A 13,253-nucleotide genomic window follows, 5' to 3' on the forward strand; every position below is an offset into this window, starting at 1 on the left:
TAAGAGTAAAAAGTAGGAGAAGTGGGGTGATATAAGTAGTTAATAGTACGTGTGTTAATTAAAAATTAACATATAGTACTTATTGTTGTCGATTGTGGTGTGAGGAACCTTGCTATAACCTAAGAGCAGATTTAATACTATGGGTAACCCTTTTAGCAAGAAGAAGGTTAAGGTAAAAGTGATTCACAAGTTGATTATATGATTGTTTATATATATACATAGGTATGTCGTAAAAGCTAAGTATTTTAGAAAAACAAGGGAAGCATAGTAATTTGAGAAAACTTTTACTTTTGAAATAAGTGGTAGAAGTATTTATTATACTAATTTAAAGTTGATATGCATGGTCTAGTAGAAACATATTGAGAAATGTGGCATGTGAATGGGTAGGAGTTCACCTTAGTGGAGTTAGTAGAGATAAATTTATATGGCATTATCGGCACTGCAAGACATAAGGTGCAGCTTATATTTCTCCTTAGTACTTAAAAGGGTACAATGTTGAAGAGTTATTCTCCTTAGTACCAAAAAGGGTGTGAAGTTAGATATTATGCTCCTTAGCATCCGTAAGATGCGGTGTTGAAGTAATGGTACCCAGTTACTCGTAATAAGGGAAAACTGTAGTTCAAAAGTGATTTAGGACGCCTCGGCCAGGTAGTTCTATATAGATGGTGAATTTAGGGACCAAACATATGGTTTGGTTCTGTGAAATAGCCTACCAATTCAGTCGAGAGTATTAGAGGACCGAATGGATAGTGATTATGCATTGTAATTGTAGTAATTTGTATATTGTGTGCTTACTATGTATTTTTTAGAGCTTGTTTATAGCTTGGCATGTTAATCGATAATGCAAATTATATTAGTTACTAAAATTTTTATCTCACCTTGTAGTTGTTATTTTCTTACAGGTTTTACTGTCGAATTTGAGTTGGAGAAGGAATCAGGCAAGGATTAGCTAAGTAGCTACACATATTGTAATGCCCGATTTTATTTTGAGTTGTGTACATAACCTTAAAGATATGATCTATATGTTGCCAACTAGAAATGCATAACATTTTGATAGTTGCACTTGTATTATATCATGTTATATTGTATTTTAGCCCTATTGTGTATGTGGTGAATATATGGTGATTTTTATGGCAACTAGGCCAAAATATTAGTACAAGTATAAGGAATGTTGTACATATGTGGTGATAATGTAAATTTAGCATGTTACTCCCTCCGTTCAAAAATGTAAATCATTTTTAACTGAATCTTACCCCTAATAAAGTAGTTACCTACTTTTGAACTAACTCTATTTTTTCATATTTATCCCTATTAAACACCCTCCAATAAATATAAAGTCATCCATCAATAGGGGTGCTTTTAGAAAAAAGGCAATGATTACATTTTGAAAGACTAAAAATGCCTTATATTTTTAAACATCTAACACCTCAAAAAATATCTTATATTTTTTAATAGAGGTAGTATGTGATAATGATAAGGCCAAGTGTTATTTGTGCACAATGTTGTAAAATTGGCCATATGAGGTGAAATCGAGCCTTAAGTGGCCAAATTTTGTGCTTAATGTGCTGTCATATATTTAAATGGTCAATCAAGTGTATATTAGTCTATTGGACTTGATTCAAGCCTCAAAATGAATTATGGTATAAGTTTTGAGTTTTGGGTACATTAATACTTGAAAATCATTTTAAAATATGACTTTTTGCATTCAGGTGTCTAAAATTCTTATATGGCATTGGATTGGAACAAAACTTATACTATTAGTTAGCTTATTTAATAAGCTTGGTGTAAGCGCTTGAATTACTCTAATTAGACACCAAATGTGAAAATGGTATGCATTTAAAGTTCACCCTGAAAAGCTATCATGGTAGTGACACATGTGCTGCAACATGTTGCACACAAGTTGCAGCACATGACATAAAGGCTAAATTAGCCTTTCTTTGCTAAATGCCGAGGCTCATAGTTCATAAGCTGCGGCTTATGTGCTAGAATGCACTAAAATGACATTTTTAGCACTATTTTCAAATGTTTTGCTTCCTAAATTTTTCCATGCTTCCCATATAATTAAAAAGTCATTAAATTTGAGCTCAAACTACTTATTTGAAGGGTTTTTATGGGATCCCAAATGAGTTTCAAATTAAATTAATTTTAAATGTTTAATTGTCTTAACCCTTCTATATTTACGGTAAGCTTGGGAGTATGATAGCTCCTAATTACCATTATGATGTGATAGAATGGTGATTATTGATAATTTCAAGGCAATCATTACAATTATGTAAGATCATAGTTAAATCTGGTGAATCCATTAACTATGCCTATAGGGAAGAAATTTATCATTAAAACATCAAGGGGAATGAGACTTAAGCCTAATTGAATTAATAGTGATGGAAATCAAACCTTTATAATTGGAGATCCCATGAAGAAGGTTGAATAGGTAAAAACAAGTCATTTTTTAGTTTTACTAACACTAAATTTTTATATCCTTTCCTATGACTTGAGAAAGTGCTAGAATGCATTGATTGGAGGCTAATCAAAAGATCTTAATGTTTTCCTTAGTCCTTATGACATATTCATTGCAGGTACACTTGAGAAAAACATCTATATGAATGTGGAGTAGGTTGTCTTATGAAATAATAACAAAATATCTAGAGCATTTGTTAGAATGAGGCGTGCATAGCCAATAATGTGCAAAACTATTGTTAACAATGAATAATGTAGGGATATAACCCCACTAATAAATTATCTATTATATGCCTAAGATTTGTTGATTCATAGAAACATGGTTTGATTGACATTTTTATATACTAAATTTTATTAGTCTAGGTTTAGTTCATAGTTGAAGGATAATATATTTGACATGGCTGCATTCCAAGTAAATAACTCAGATAATAACAATAGGCAATGGCCGACAATAAGCAACAATCTTTCTTTTCATTGCCTAAAATTCTAAAAAATCGTATGTTGCCTTAAACTTTAGGTAACGGCCACTTGGACCATGATCGAAAACCGTTGCCTACACATATAAGCAATAATTTTCCAACCTATGGCAACGGGCCTAAAATGTTGTAGCATTATTGTAGTTATTGTATGAATGTGTCAAAAGAAGAAGTCTCATGTTACTTACATGGAGAAGAACTCCTAGTGTATATGCCAAGGAATAAAAGTGGGATAGCAAGTGGGGTTGGAGGAGAGTTAAAGAAGCATTAGATTCTTTTTATTGAATTTATTTTTGCAAAATTGTAAAATTAACTTTGTGGAATATACACCCACGAGATTCTTTATTTTACATGTTTTGGACTTAAAGTCATGACTGTAACTACAGGTTTTATTGTGCATTAAGGAGGGGTTATTTTTGGAATAGAGAAACTTTTAGTCCCTTACATTTTGAAATTTTATCAATTTGGTTCCTTAACTTTAATTTTTATTATTTCAATCCTCAATGTTTGCTTCAGTTATCAAGTTACTCCTTTAAGCTTTGTAAGAAAAAATAGCCTTAAAAAATTTGATGTGGAAATTAAATTGCTAATGTAGGTATATACACATGGATTAAATAACATACATTAGTCAGCTTTGGCAAGTCATAATTATCTATTATTTATTTTAAATATGCCCTAATAAAAGTGTATAATGTTAAATTATAAATTATAAAAAAATAAAATAAATAACAAATAAGTAATTACAACATGACAAATTTGGCTGACATGTTTTTTATTTAATCAACAGGCGTATTCCCACATCAGCAATCTAATTTTCATATAAGTTTTTTTTAGAATTATTTTGCTTTACAAAATTTAAAGGAGTAACTTGATAACAAAAAGGATTGAATCAAAAGGAGTCTTTAGTACAGGTTTGTCTTAGAAGAGAATAAGTGGAAAAGCACTGAACCAATGCATTTTACTGCTATGATTAGGTACATACTTTTACCTTTATCTATTATTTATATATAGTGGAAAGAGACACATGTCCAGATGAAAACAGACGAGAATCCAATGGATTGATGGGATAAAATAACTTTTAGTTACCTTTTTAAATTTTCTCCAAATTATTGATTAAGTCTTTAAATTTTACTTAATATAATTCAGTTTTTATAACTTAATGATTAGTTAATATAATGAATTATAGGGATTGAGTTGTAAGAAGTTAAAAATTTATAATAACTGAGTTATTTTGGCTCAAAAAACTAAAGACCCTGGTCTTTTTGTGAAATTTAATAATTTGAGGTTTTTAACTATACTTAATATTCTTAAAAGTCCTTAAATATCATTTTTCCTTGATTTTTTTCCAAGTAGTCACCAGGGGGCATTACTAAAAAAAATCAACCTATCTTTGATTTTTTTTTTCTAAGACTAAATTTCAAAAAATTTCCAAAAAAAACTTTGGATTTTTCAGTAGTCATCTTTTTGTGACGATTTCTTACAGAAAAAACAACTCTTGGTTTTTGTCAGCTCGATATCAAAAATTCTTAACATGCCTTTGAATTTCAATAGTCATCTTTTGTAAGGTAGTACTGAAAAAACTAAAAAGACTTAATCCTTCTTTAAATTTTTAAAACATGTTATCTTTAAGTTTAGTTATAGGTCTTAGAGAAAGGTATTCATGTGTCGCTGTTATTCGCATAACTCTTGTATGTCAAATTAAAAAGAAAAAAGAAAAGAAAAAAATACCAACACGAAAGTCTTTTCAACTCGTTAATGAATAAAAACTCTATAGAAGAGGGTTCACCTAAAGAGAAATCATGGGGAAAAAAGTGGATAAACACATCCATAAATAAAATATTAAAACAGTCTTATCCCTGCTTACAACGATGATGCTACTATCATAACTACTGTTGAGAATTAGATCCTAAACTTCTACATTTAGATCCAGACACATCCCCTACTAATACATATTACCAATATCACATATTATTCACCAAATTCTAGACAAAACACCAGCAAGAAGATCCTCTCACGTTATTTATCATACGATCAACACTGTCATTTTAGTTGCTTATAATTTAAAGATGCTATGCTACATCACAACCAATTAAGGTCACCTTTGATCGACGTGGAGGACCAATGTAAGAATTCGCCAAAAGTTGAAGAATGTGAATGCGAGGACAGCAATTCCGACCAAAGTAGAACTTGCTCTCCAAGCGTCTCTAAAGTACACCAACCTCAACGAAGCCATAGTATGATACCATTCATTTTGGTAATGTTTATTCAGATTATCTATAGTCTTTTTATAGCATGTCTTGCTCGCCACAACATGTTTGCAGAGGCAATTCACCAGGGTCGCCACTTCCTTGTCGCTCCCAAGTTCATGGACAATGACTTCCTTCTCGACCAGCAATTCTACATCGTCTTTGGTGTGAATGAGAGAGTCAATTAGAGAGACATAGTTACAGATGCACGGTTGATCCGAGTAATGACACTGCTCAAAGGCTATGAGGTTTCTAAAAATACATTCTGTTGTGTTGTCTACTTTTAACTGTGGTATTTGCAAGCGAGCTTTGAAGTACGAGGATTTTGGTAGACAACCTAAGCACAGAAACCAACTCAAGATTTTAACTTTATCGAACTTTATGTCAAGTAAGGGTCGATCAGTGACTTTCTCAAAGCTCACCCCAGATTCCCTCAACTTAGTTGCAGTCCTTAGAACACAAGAGGACAACCCTTTTTGACGATCAGTCACTTCCTTACAAGTGTAGAAGTACCTAGTCAAGCAAAATCCTCACAAGAATTTGTCAGTTTGTTGCTGTCATTGTTGTTGTTAGAGATATCAATATGCAAACTACTGAGAGAGCATAAAGAAATATTTCCAAACTACTGGAACTTAATTGATTTGAATAGTTTAAAATTTGATATAATGGTTGAGATGTGCCATGGAGGGGAAGTAGAGGGAAATCTAAGTGAAGAAAAGCCAAACCATATAAAATCCAAACTTATTTAGAAATTTATAGATTTAATTATAATAATGGAAATGTAACTATATACGTAAAAAAGTGAGGGTGGCACCTATTGAGGAAAAAATGGTAGAAAATCGGTTGAGATGGTTTGGGCATGTACAAAGAAGACCAAGGGAGGCACCAGTGAGAAGAGTGGAACATATAACTTTGAGTCCGATTAAGAGAGGTAGAGGAAGGCCTAAGAGAACACTCTTGGAAGTTGTTGAACGTGATCTCTTAATTAATAATATTTCTAAAAGCTTAATAAATGATAGAGCACAATGGCGTCTTGCAATCCATGTAGCCGACCCCACCTAGTGGGATAAAGGCTTGTTGTTGTTGTTGTTGTTGTTGTAATGGAAATGTAACTATATATAATTAGTATTATACAGCCGAACTCACTAGGCCTTTTCTCTCAAAAACAAAATGTAATTGCATGCATGATAAACAGTATTTGAAAATCAAGATTACTGTTGAAAGTTAAATACCGTGCTTGTGGAGATAAAAGTACGTACCTTATCAAATCAGTGAAATGTACTGGATCACTTTTCCAGTTTTGTTTCACTAGTTCAAACCCGAATGAGGGCTCGGGATGATCCAGATCTTGTTTATAAGGATGAAAACACTTGAAGTAATTGTAAGCAATCTCAATGAATTTTCCAAACTTCTTATCGGTGTCAGGGACGACAGAGCTGTATAGCTCTTCCAAGATGAACAATGGAATCTGGTTTTCAAGCAGAAGCAAGTCTCTCTGGATATTCTTGTTCAGCCATGTTTGTTTCAGTATAACATCATCATCATCTAAACATGTTTGTGTCAGTTCAGCACCATTATTTTCATCACAATTGATATAGCAACATGAAGAACATGTTTGTTTCGGTACAACAACATCATTATCATCACCCTTTTCTTCTTCTTTTTTCCTTTGAATCCTCAGAAATAGTTCCATGATGAATACAGAATCCAATAGTACCTATTAGATATCAAAAAAGTCTCACATCTAAAAATTAGAAAATAAATTATGCAAAGACAAAGTTTGGAGTGTGTTTAATCATATGATTTAAGCTATTTTGATAAAATAGGGTATCCTTAAGTGTACATAATATAAAGAATTTAACATTGTGTTAGAGCCATTTGATCAGTGAGAGGAAAAAAAGAAACAAAGAAAGAAAAGAAGAATAAAAAGAAGAGAACTGAATAGACATAAAGCTCTTGAGATTACAAGAAGAATAAGAAAAATGGAGAAAAATGTAGTAGATGGATTATTGAAGATAAAAGAAGTCTCATATCTAGAATTAAAAGATAAATCATAAATTTATAAAATTTATGATATATCTAATCAAATGACTTAAGTTATTTTGATAAAGTAGACTATTCTGAAACATATTCAATATAAAGTATAAAGAATTTAACAGTACCAAGTCCACCAACTTTTGCCCACAGAACAGCTTTTCTGCATAGCATTGGCGTATTTCTTGTTCTTTTTCTTTAAGGAAGTCCTTGAACTTGTCCATGGCTTCCATTTTGCCCTTGAGACGTCCCTTGATGAAGAGATCCAAGTAGTGAAGTTTGTGCGTTTGCATTGGTTTTAGCTTTTTCTGACCATAGTGAAGTGGTCCTATTGAAACTAACTGAGGAGTGTAGGCATCCTTATTCAGCTTTCGAAGATTGCATGGGACTCTGTAGATGGTGTTCTTAGTTGTGTTCATCGGATCTTCCGGTTTGGTTTTTATATCGATTATAATGTCTTTCACTATCTCATAGTTAGGATTTGATGAACCAGAAAAGTTTGGATGAGATCCCATTGAATATTGAATCCCGACCTGCCGTAAGCCAAATGAACAAAGATAACGACCAAAAAAAAAAAATTAATACTCACTTTGATAAAAAAATATAGGAGCTAAATAACTACTCCCTCTCCTCCATTATATAAGATATTTTTATGCAATGATTTGTTGTGCTATAATATAGTCCCTCCAATTCAGACCATAATATCTGACAAAAAAAAAATCAGACCATAATATAAATAGTTTTTTGAAAGTTTTGCCTGGTTTAAATTATAGGATATTAGCTAAGTGTTATATTTTTTTTTCAATTATAACATTATTTTATTGAATAATTAATGAGAGTGTTTTGAATAATTCAAAAGGTTATGTTTATTATACTCAAAGGTAAAATTGGAAAGATATGTAATTTTTAAAAAAATTAAGATTTTAATCAACTTTTTTTAAAAAATAAATTAGTTAATAATAATTTATATTATCATCCAGAGGGAGCAAGTAAGATGTTTTGGAAAAAAAAGTAATGATTCATTGATAAAAAATCATTTCAAAAGTACACCTTTTTATTATAAACTTCTCATGTTAACTCCGATTGTTAATAAGATCCAACTCACGTAAATCTTTTATATATAAAAAAAATGTCTTATAAAATAGGACAACAGTTCACATAAATTAAAGATAGCGGGAGAAGGGAGGAGGTGAGGATAGAGTTATTTGAATATTTAGTCCCAAAAAAAAAAAAAGACCCATACCGGAACCTGTCGGTCCAAAACTGGCCAAGGAATTAATTGAGGATGTAGGGAACCAACCAGTAAAAGCAGTGGGTTGACTGGTTGTGTCGGTCAACTGGAAAAAAAGGAGGAAGACTCCAGAGAAGGAAAGGAAAAGATAGAATATGAAGAAAGAACGAAAAGAAGACAAGACAAGGATGAACAGTGGCATAGAGGCACTAAGCAACAGCAGCTTTAATTCACATGCATGCATGCATCCTCCTGAGTCCATGGCAGCAACAGCTTTATATTTGTCTTTTTGAAATTGCTGGACGGCTCAGCTATGTTTTCTACCTTTTGGAAATACTCGTCAGACCCAACAAAATTGCAATTAAGAACCATGCTGGATCACAAAATGTTGAAATTAAATTTCAGGACCACGGTACTTTTTTGTAATTTAAAAATAATGTTATGACTAAAATACCCTTGTTTAAAATGCATATTTAGTCACTTATTTTTAGGGATATTTTAATAATCACAATAATTCGTTAGCTGCAGAAAAGAACCCTAGTACTTAAATTCAATTTCAAGTTTTTACAGTCTTCAATGATCATTAATCATTTTTACATGTCCTTTTTTGTGATTTTTCCCTTTAATAAATTTCATCAAAATTTCATTTGTTCCTCTTCCCAGAAGTTTCTTCTAAACTTCTTTTTCTCAATCTTAAATTACTTTTTTTGACAGGTTCGACTTATCGTCTCTCGTTTTATTTATCTATTTATTTGATAGAAGAAAGGTGAGAAAATCATACTAGTCATGAAACCATTGCCAGTTTAAGAATCAATGGTTAACACCATGGTTAGGCTTTCTGTGAATAAAGCATTTCATTGAACAATTAAGGCATTGGTTCAATGATTTATCAGTTCAACTAACCAGGCTAACCAAAAATTTCAATACCATGAATAAAATATTTTTTTAAAAATTTTAAGTTAACTTAGTCGGCCAGTTGGACCATTTAAACTTTTCTGTTAAAAAGCAGCTGACCTAACAAGAGATACAGAGAACCCTAACAGCAATTTTCCAGTTCCCGCAAACTCTCTGTAGAATAGAAATATGGATCATGAAAGCAGGAGAAAATTAAAAGAGAAACGAAAACGGGGAAAAATAAAACCCACAGTATAGGCCATATGTAGATGTCTATTCCCCGCAAAAAAGAAAAGATGCAAAAGGAAGAAATCACATAAAACCCAGTAAAACTAAGTTTCTATATTCAAAAACAAAAGAAGAGGAAAAAAAATGAGAGAGTGGATATGAAAAGATTTCTGAACCTGGAACAGTTCGCTGCAGGGCCTGATTTCTGTGACGCTCTAGAGACAGAAACAGAGAGATTTTTTTTTTTTTTTTTTTGGGAGGGGGCTTGGCGGAGGGGTGGAGCTTGAGGGTGTGTTGGAGTACGCTGAAGAGTGAAGACGACACAATATGGCCCCTGGTTATATAGATCCTCTTGGTGGAGATGAATGCTAAATTTCCCAGCTACGAGGCCCACTCATTCCACATCAACATTATTGAAGAGAAAAAAAATAATTTTCTTGGGATTTAGTAGGTGAAAGGATTTTCTTCAAAGAACCGAAAAATGTTTTGTTTGGAATGAAATGAAATTATTTATCCAAATTATGTATGGCATGCATGTTGAACAAAGAAAGAAAGAAAGAAAGAAAGGAAATGAAACAAAATGTAATTATTATAAATTATGTTTGATATTTATATTTGGACAATGTAATGAAATTTTTATAGTAATAAGAAAAGAAAAATAAAACCTCTAGTTTAAAAATAATCTTGTTTTAATTTTTTTTTTTTGAGATTTCACCAAAAAAATTTAAAAAATTTAGAGAAATATAACTTATTTTTTTTTAGATAAAAATACAACTTTTATTCTTCTAATTTTTTTTCTCAATTATCAACCATATCTGAATTTTAAATAATAAGAATTTAATTCGTATAGTTTCTTGACTCAAAGAATAATTCAATTATTATAATTTTTTTAATTTGATAGTGTTGGACACAATGACTTATGATATTATATTTAGTTTTAAGTTTTGATAATGACAAATATAAATAAGTTAACTATATTTATGCCTAATTGTTCTCATATATATACTTAACCATATGAATATAGATAAGTTAACTATGAGTTTGAAACAAATGTTTTGAAGTATTTTTTTATATTGTTCTATATTATACAAGATTTGAAAAAATGATTTATATGCATACAAGTTATTTTACACTTTTATATTTTTCCTTATCTTAAAATAATTATATATCCAAAAATGTTTGATATTTGAAAAAATGATTTATATGTATACAAGTTATTTTATACTATCATACTTTCATCATCTTAAAGTGAATATATATCCCAGAGAATTAAAGGATTGGATATAATGTTTTGCATATGTATAGTTCCATAACCTTTATATCTACACTTATATGTATATTTATACCTAAACTAACCACCTTGTATATTTGATATCATTTAAGGTTGTTTAAAGTGAAGATAAGAGTAAGCATGAAGAAACTAAAGTTATCATTTGCGTGCTATACTCAAGATTGAAAAACATAAAAATGAAGAAAATGATGATCCAAAAAGAGTTTAAGAAGAATGGAGATATTTATACAAGCTTAGATGCACCTTAAAAGCCTTAGACTTGATAGGTATAATACCCTTAGGAAAGAAGTATCTATGTTAAACTCATTGATTTAGATATACAATATTGACTTAAGATATTTTAAACCAAAACATGTATTTTAATTCTTAAGAGAAAGAGTTAGATATAATTTTTCTATAATCATGTTTTTAATATTTGGTCATATATATCACTCAATCTTTGAAATTATTTGATCACTAACTCCATAATGTTTTCAAAGATATTTTATTTACTCAAAATAGAGTTAAGTTGAAAAAGTTATGAATATTTGAATTATATGCTTTGAAATGTGATTCTGCAAAATATCATATTTGACTTTGGTTATATTTTTAGTAATATCTCTTACTACACAAATCATTTTAAATTGAAACATATTTTATTTAAAAATAGACTCCATAAGGTTCTCAATTATATTTATTTTATTCAAAATGGAGTTGTACTGAAAAAAAATATGAATTTTAAAAGTTGAGTGTTGAGATATTGATTTCACATAGTGTTTAATTTTGACATTTGGTCATTCTTTTAATTATATCTTAAAACATAATTTTTATTTAATTTTAAACTTCTTTTTTTGAAATAGACTTCAATAGTTTTCCAACGATATATAATTTGCCAGATTTTGAGTTATATTGAATGAGTTATAGCCTTCCTAAATTATGTGAAGTGATGCCTACCAATACACGCGTGAATGAAAATGGTACCTACGCATGATTCAGCTTTAAAATACTTCAACATCCAATTCAAGCATAAAAAACCTTGGTATCCACACATGAAATAACCTCCAAAAGCCTTGTTCTTCACTGAATGACTTATGTGATCCAATCTACACATGAAGTAGCCTCTAGAGACTTGTTTTTCACTGACTAGCTTTATGATCCAATTCAAGCATGAATCATTTTCATCCACGCTTGAAATAGCCTCTAGAACCTTATCTTCACTAAATGGCTTGTACGATCCAATTAACACTTAATCTCTAACCAAAACATGCTTGGATCAACCATAACATGTCAGATTGAGTTTGTGCCTTCATCTAATCTATGCATGAATCCTTGAGGAACCGCGCTTGAATGAGATTCTCAATCCTAACTTGAAAGAGACTTGAACTTAAGCAAGCCAATCTAAGCATGTAACAGACCAATCCACACTTGATTTGTTACACTAAGAAGTTAGATACTTCTACCGTCTATTCCATGCTTGAGAACCATTAGTGTCCATGCTTGAAACTTGAAATGTCATGAGTGAACCAATGATAAAAGCTTGCCTGCCATTCCATGCCAGAAATGGTCCATTTCAAGCTAGAATTGGCCTCTGACAGTGCATTACATGCATTTATTGAAAAAAGTGCCCCTTTTCCATTCCTAATGGCTATAAATGGTCAAAATGAGTCTCCAACAGCTATTTCACTCTATGAAATATAAATATAACACTCCAAACCTATTCTAACTTGATTAATCTCAGAAATCATTGGGTTGTGAGATTTAAGTTCTTCATATTGTTATCATTTAAAAAAAACATTATTCTTAGGCCAATATCATCTATATCTTCCTTTTTGAGTACTAGAGCTTCATTACATTCATTATTGCTCTCAGAGAGAATTTTAATAGAGTGCTTTATATATTTGAAATCCTTGTAAAAGTGAGGGAAAGATTTCTTTTGTAATCAAAAGACATTGTTTTCTTGGGAGAAAAAGCTAATTAGTGTAGTGAGCTGCTATAACGGCTTATAAGTGCCCAGACTAAACTTATAGTTATAATGTGGTGACAAACACCCAATTAAGCTTGTCTTATAGTGGAGAAATTTCAAAAGTGTTTTGAGAATTGAAGGTAAGCTTAAGTGGTTGGAGCTAAATAAACCATTACTTGCAATATCTCTTTCCTTTCTCTTAATATTTTTAACAACCTTAGTTTATGCTTTGTTTTTATGTGAAAAATTGAACTTAACATATTTACATACTCTTACTTAAACTTTCACTTAAAAATTAATTTTATACATACTGAGCTTGCAAAAATCATTTTAACATTCTTGCAATCAAAGTTTAGAGCTTAAATTTGCTCAAATTAAACTTACTCTTATACTTTGTTTTATTGGGAAAAAAGTTCTAAAGCACCAAAATTTGATTAACACCCCATTTACCCGC

At 30.8% G+C, this 13,253-nt stretch overlaps 1 protein-coding gene across 6 annotated transcripts; it reads right to left on the reverse strand.

Moving 5' to 3' along the window:
* Positions 1–4,733: 4,733 nt before the first annotated feature.
* LOC129287512 (UPF0481 protein At3g47200-like) lies at positions 4,734–9,866 on the reverse strand. Of its 6 annotated transcripts, none has more exons than XM_054923700.1 (5): positions 9,743–9,866; positions 8,514–8,817; positions 7,342–7,746; positions 6,439–6,896; positions 4,734–5,692 (listed from the first exon to the last, which is right to left on the reverse strand). In XM_054923700.1, exons 3-5 carry the CDS (start codon positions 7,726–7,728, stop codon positions 5,029–5,031), a joined length of 1,509 nt encoding a protein of 502 aa, XP_054779675.1. In that variant the 5' UTR covers positions 7,729–7,746; positions 8,514–8,817; positions 9,743–9,866; the 3' UTR covers positions 4,734–5,028. The 6 variants fall into 6 exon arrangements, with proteins under 6 accessions (XP_054779675.1, XP_054779672.1, XP_054779673.1 ...); XM_054923697.1 differs by having other exon boundaries at positions 8,457–8,817; XM_054923698.1 differs by having other exon boundaries at positions 8,457–8,768; positions 9,743–9,846.
* Positions 9,867–13,253: the final 3,387 nt, after the last annotated feature.

This window comes from Prosopis cineraria, unplaced genomic scaffold (assembly GCF_029017545.1).
Source record: "Prosopis cineraria cultivar Desert tree isolate PC_DT_omini unplaced genomic scaffold, ASM2901754v1 PC12, whole genome shotgun sequence".
Taxonomy (NCBI): Eukaryota; Viridiplantae; Streptophyta; class Magnoliopsida; order Fabales; family Fabaceae; genus Prosopis; species Prosopis cineraria.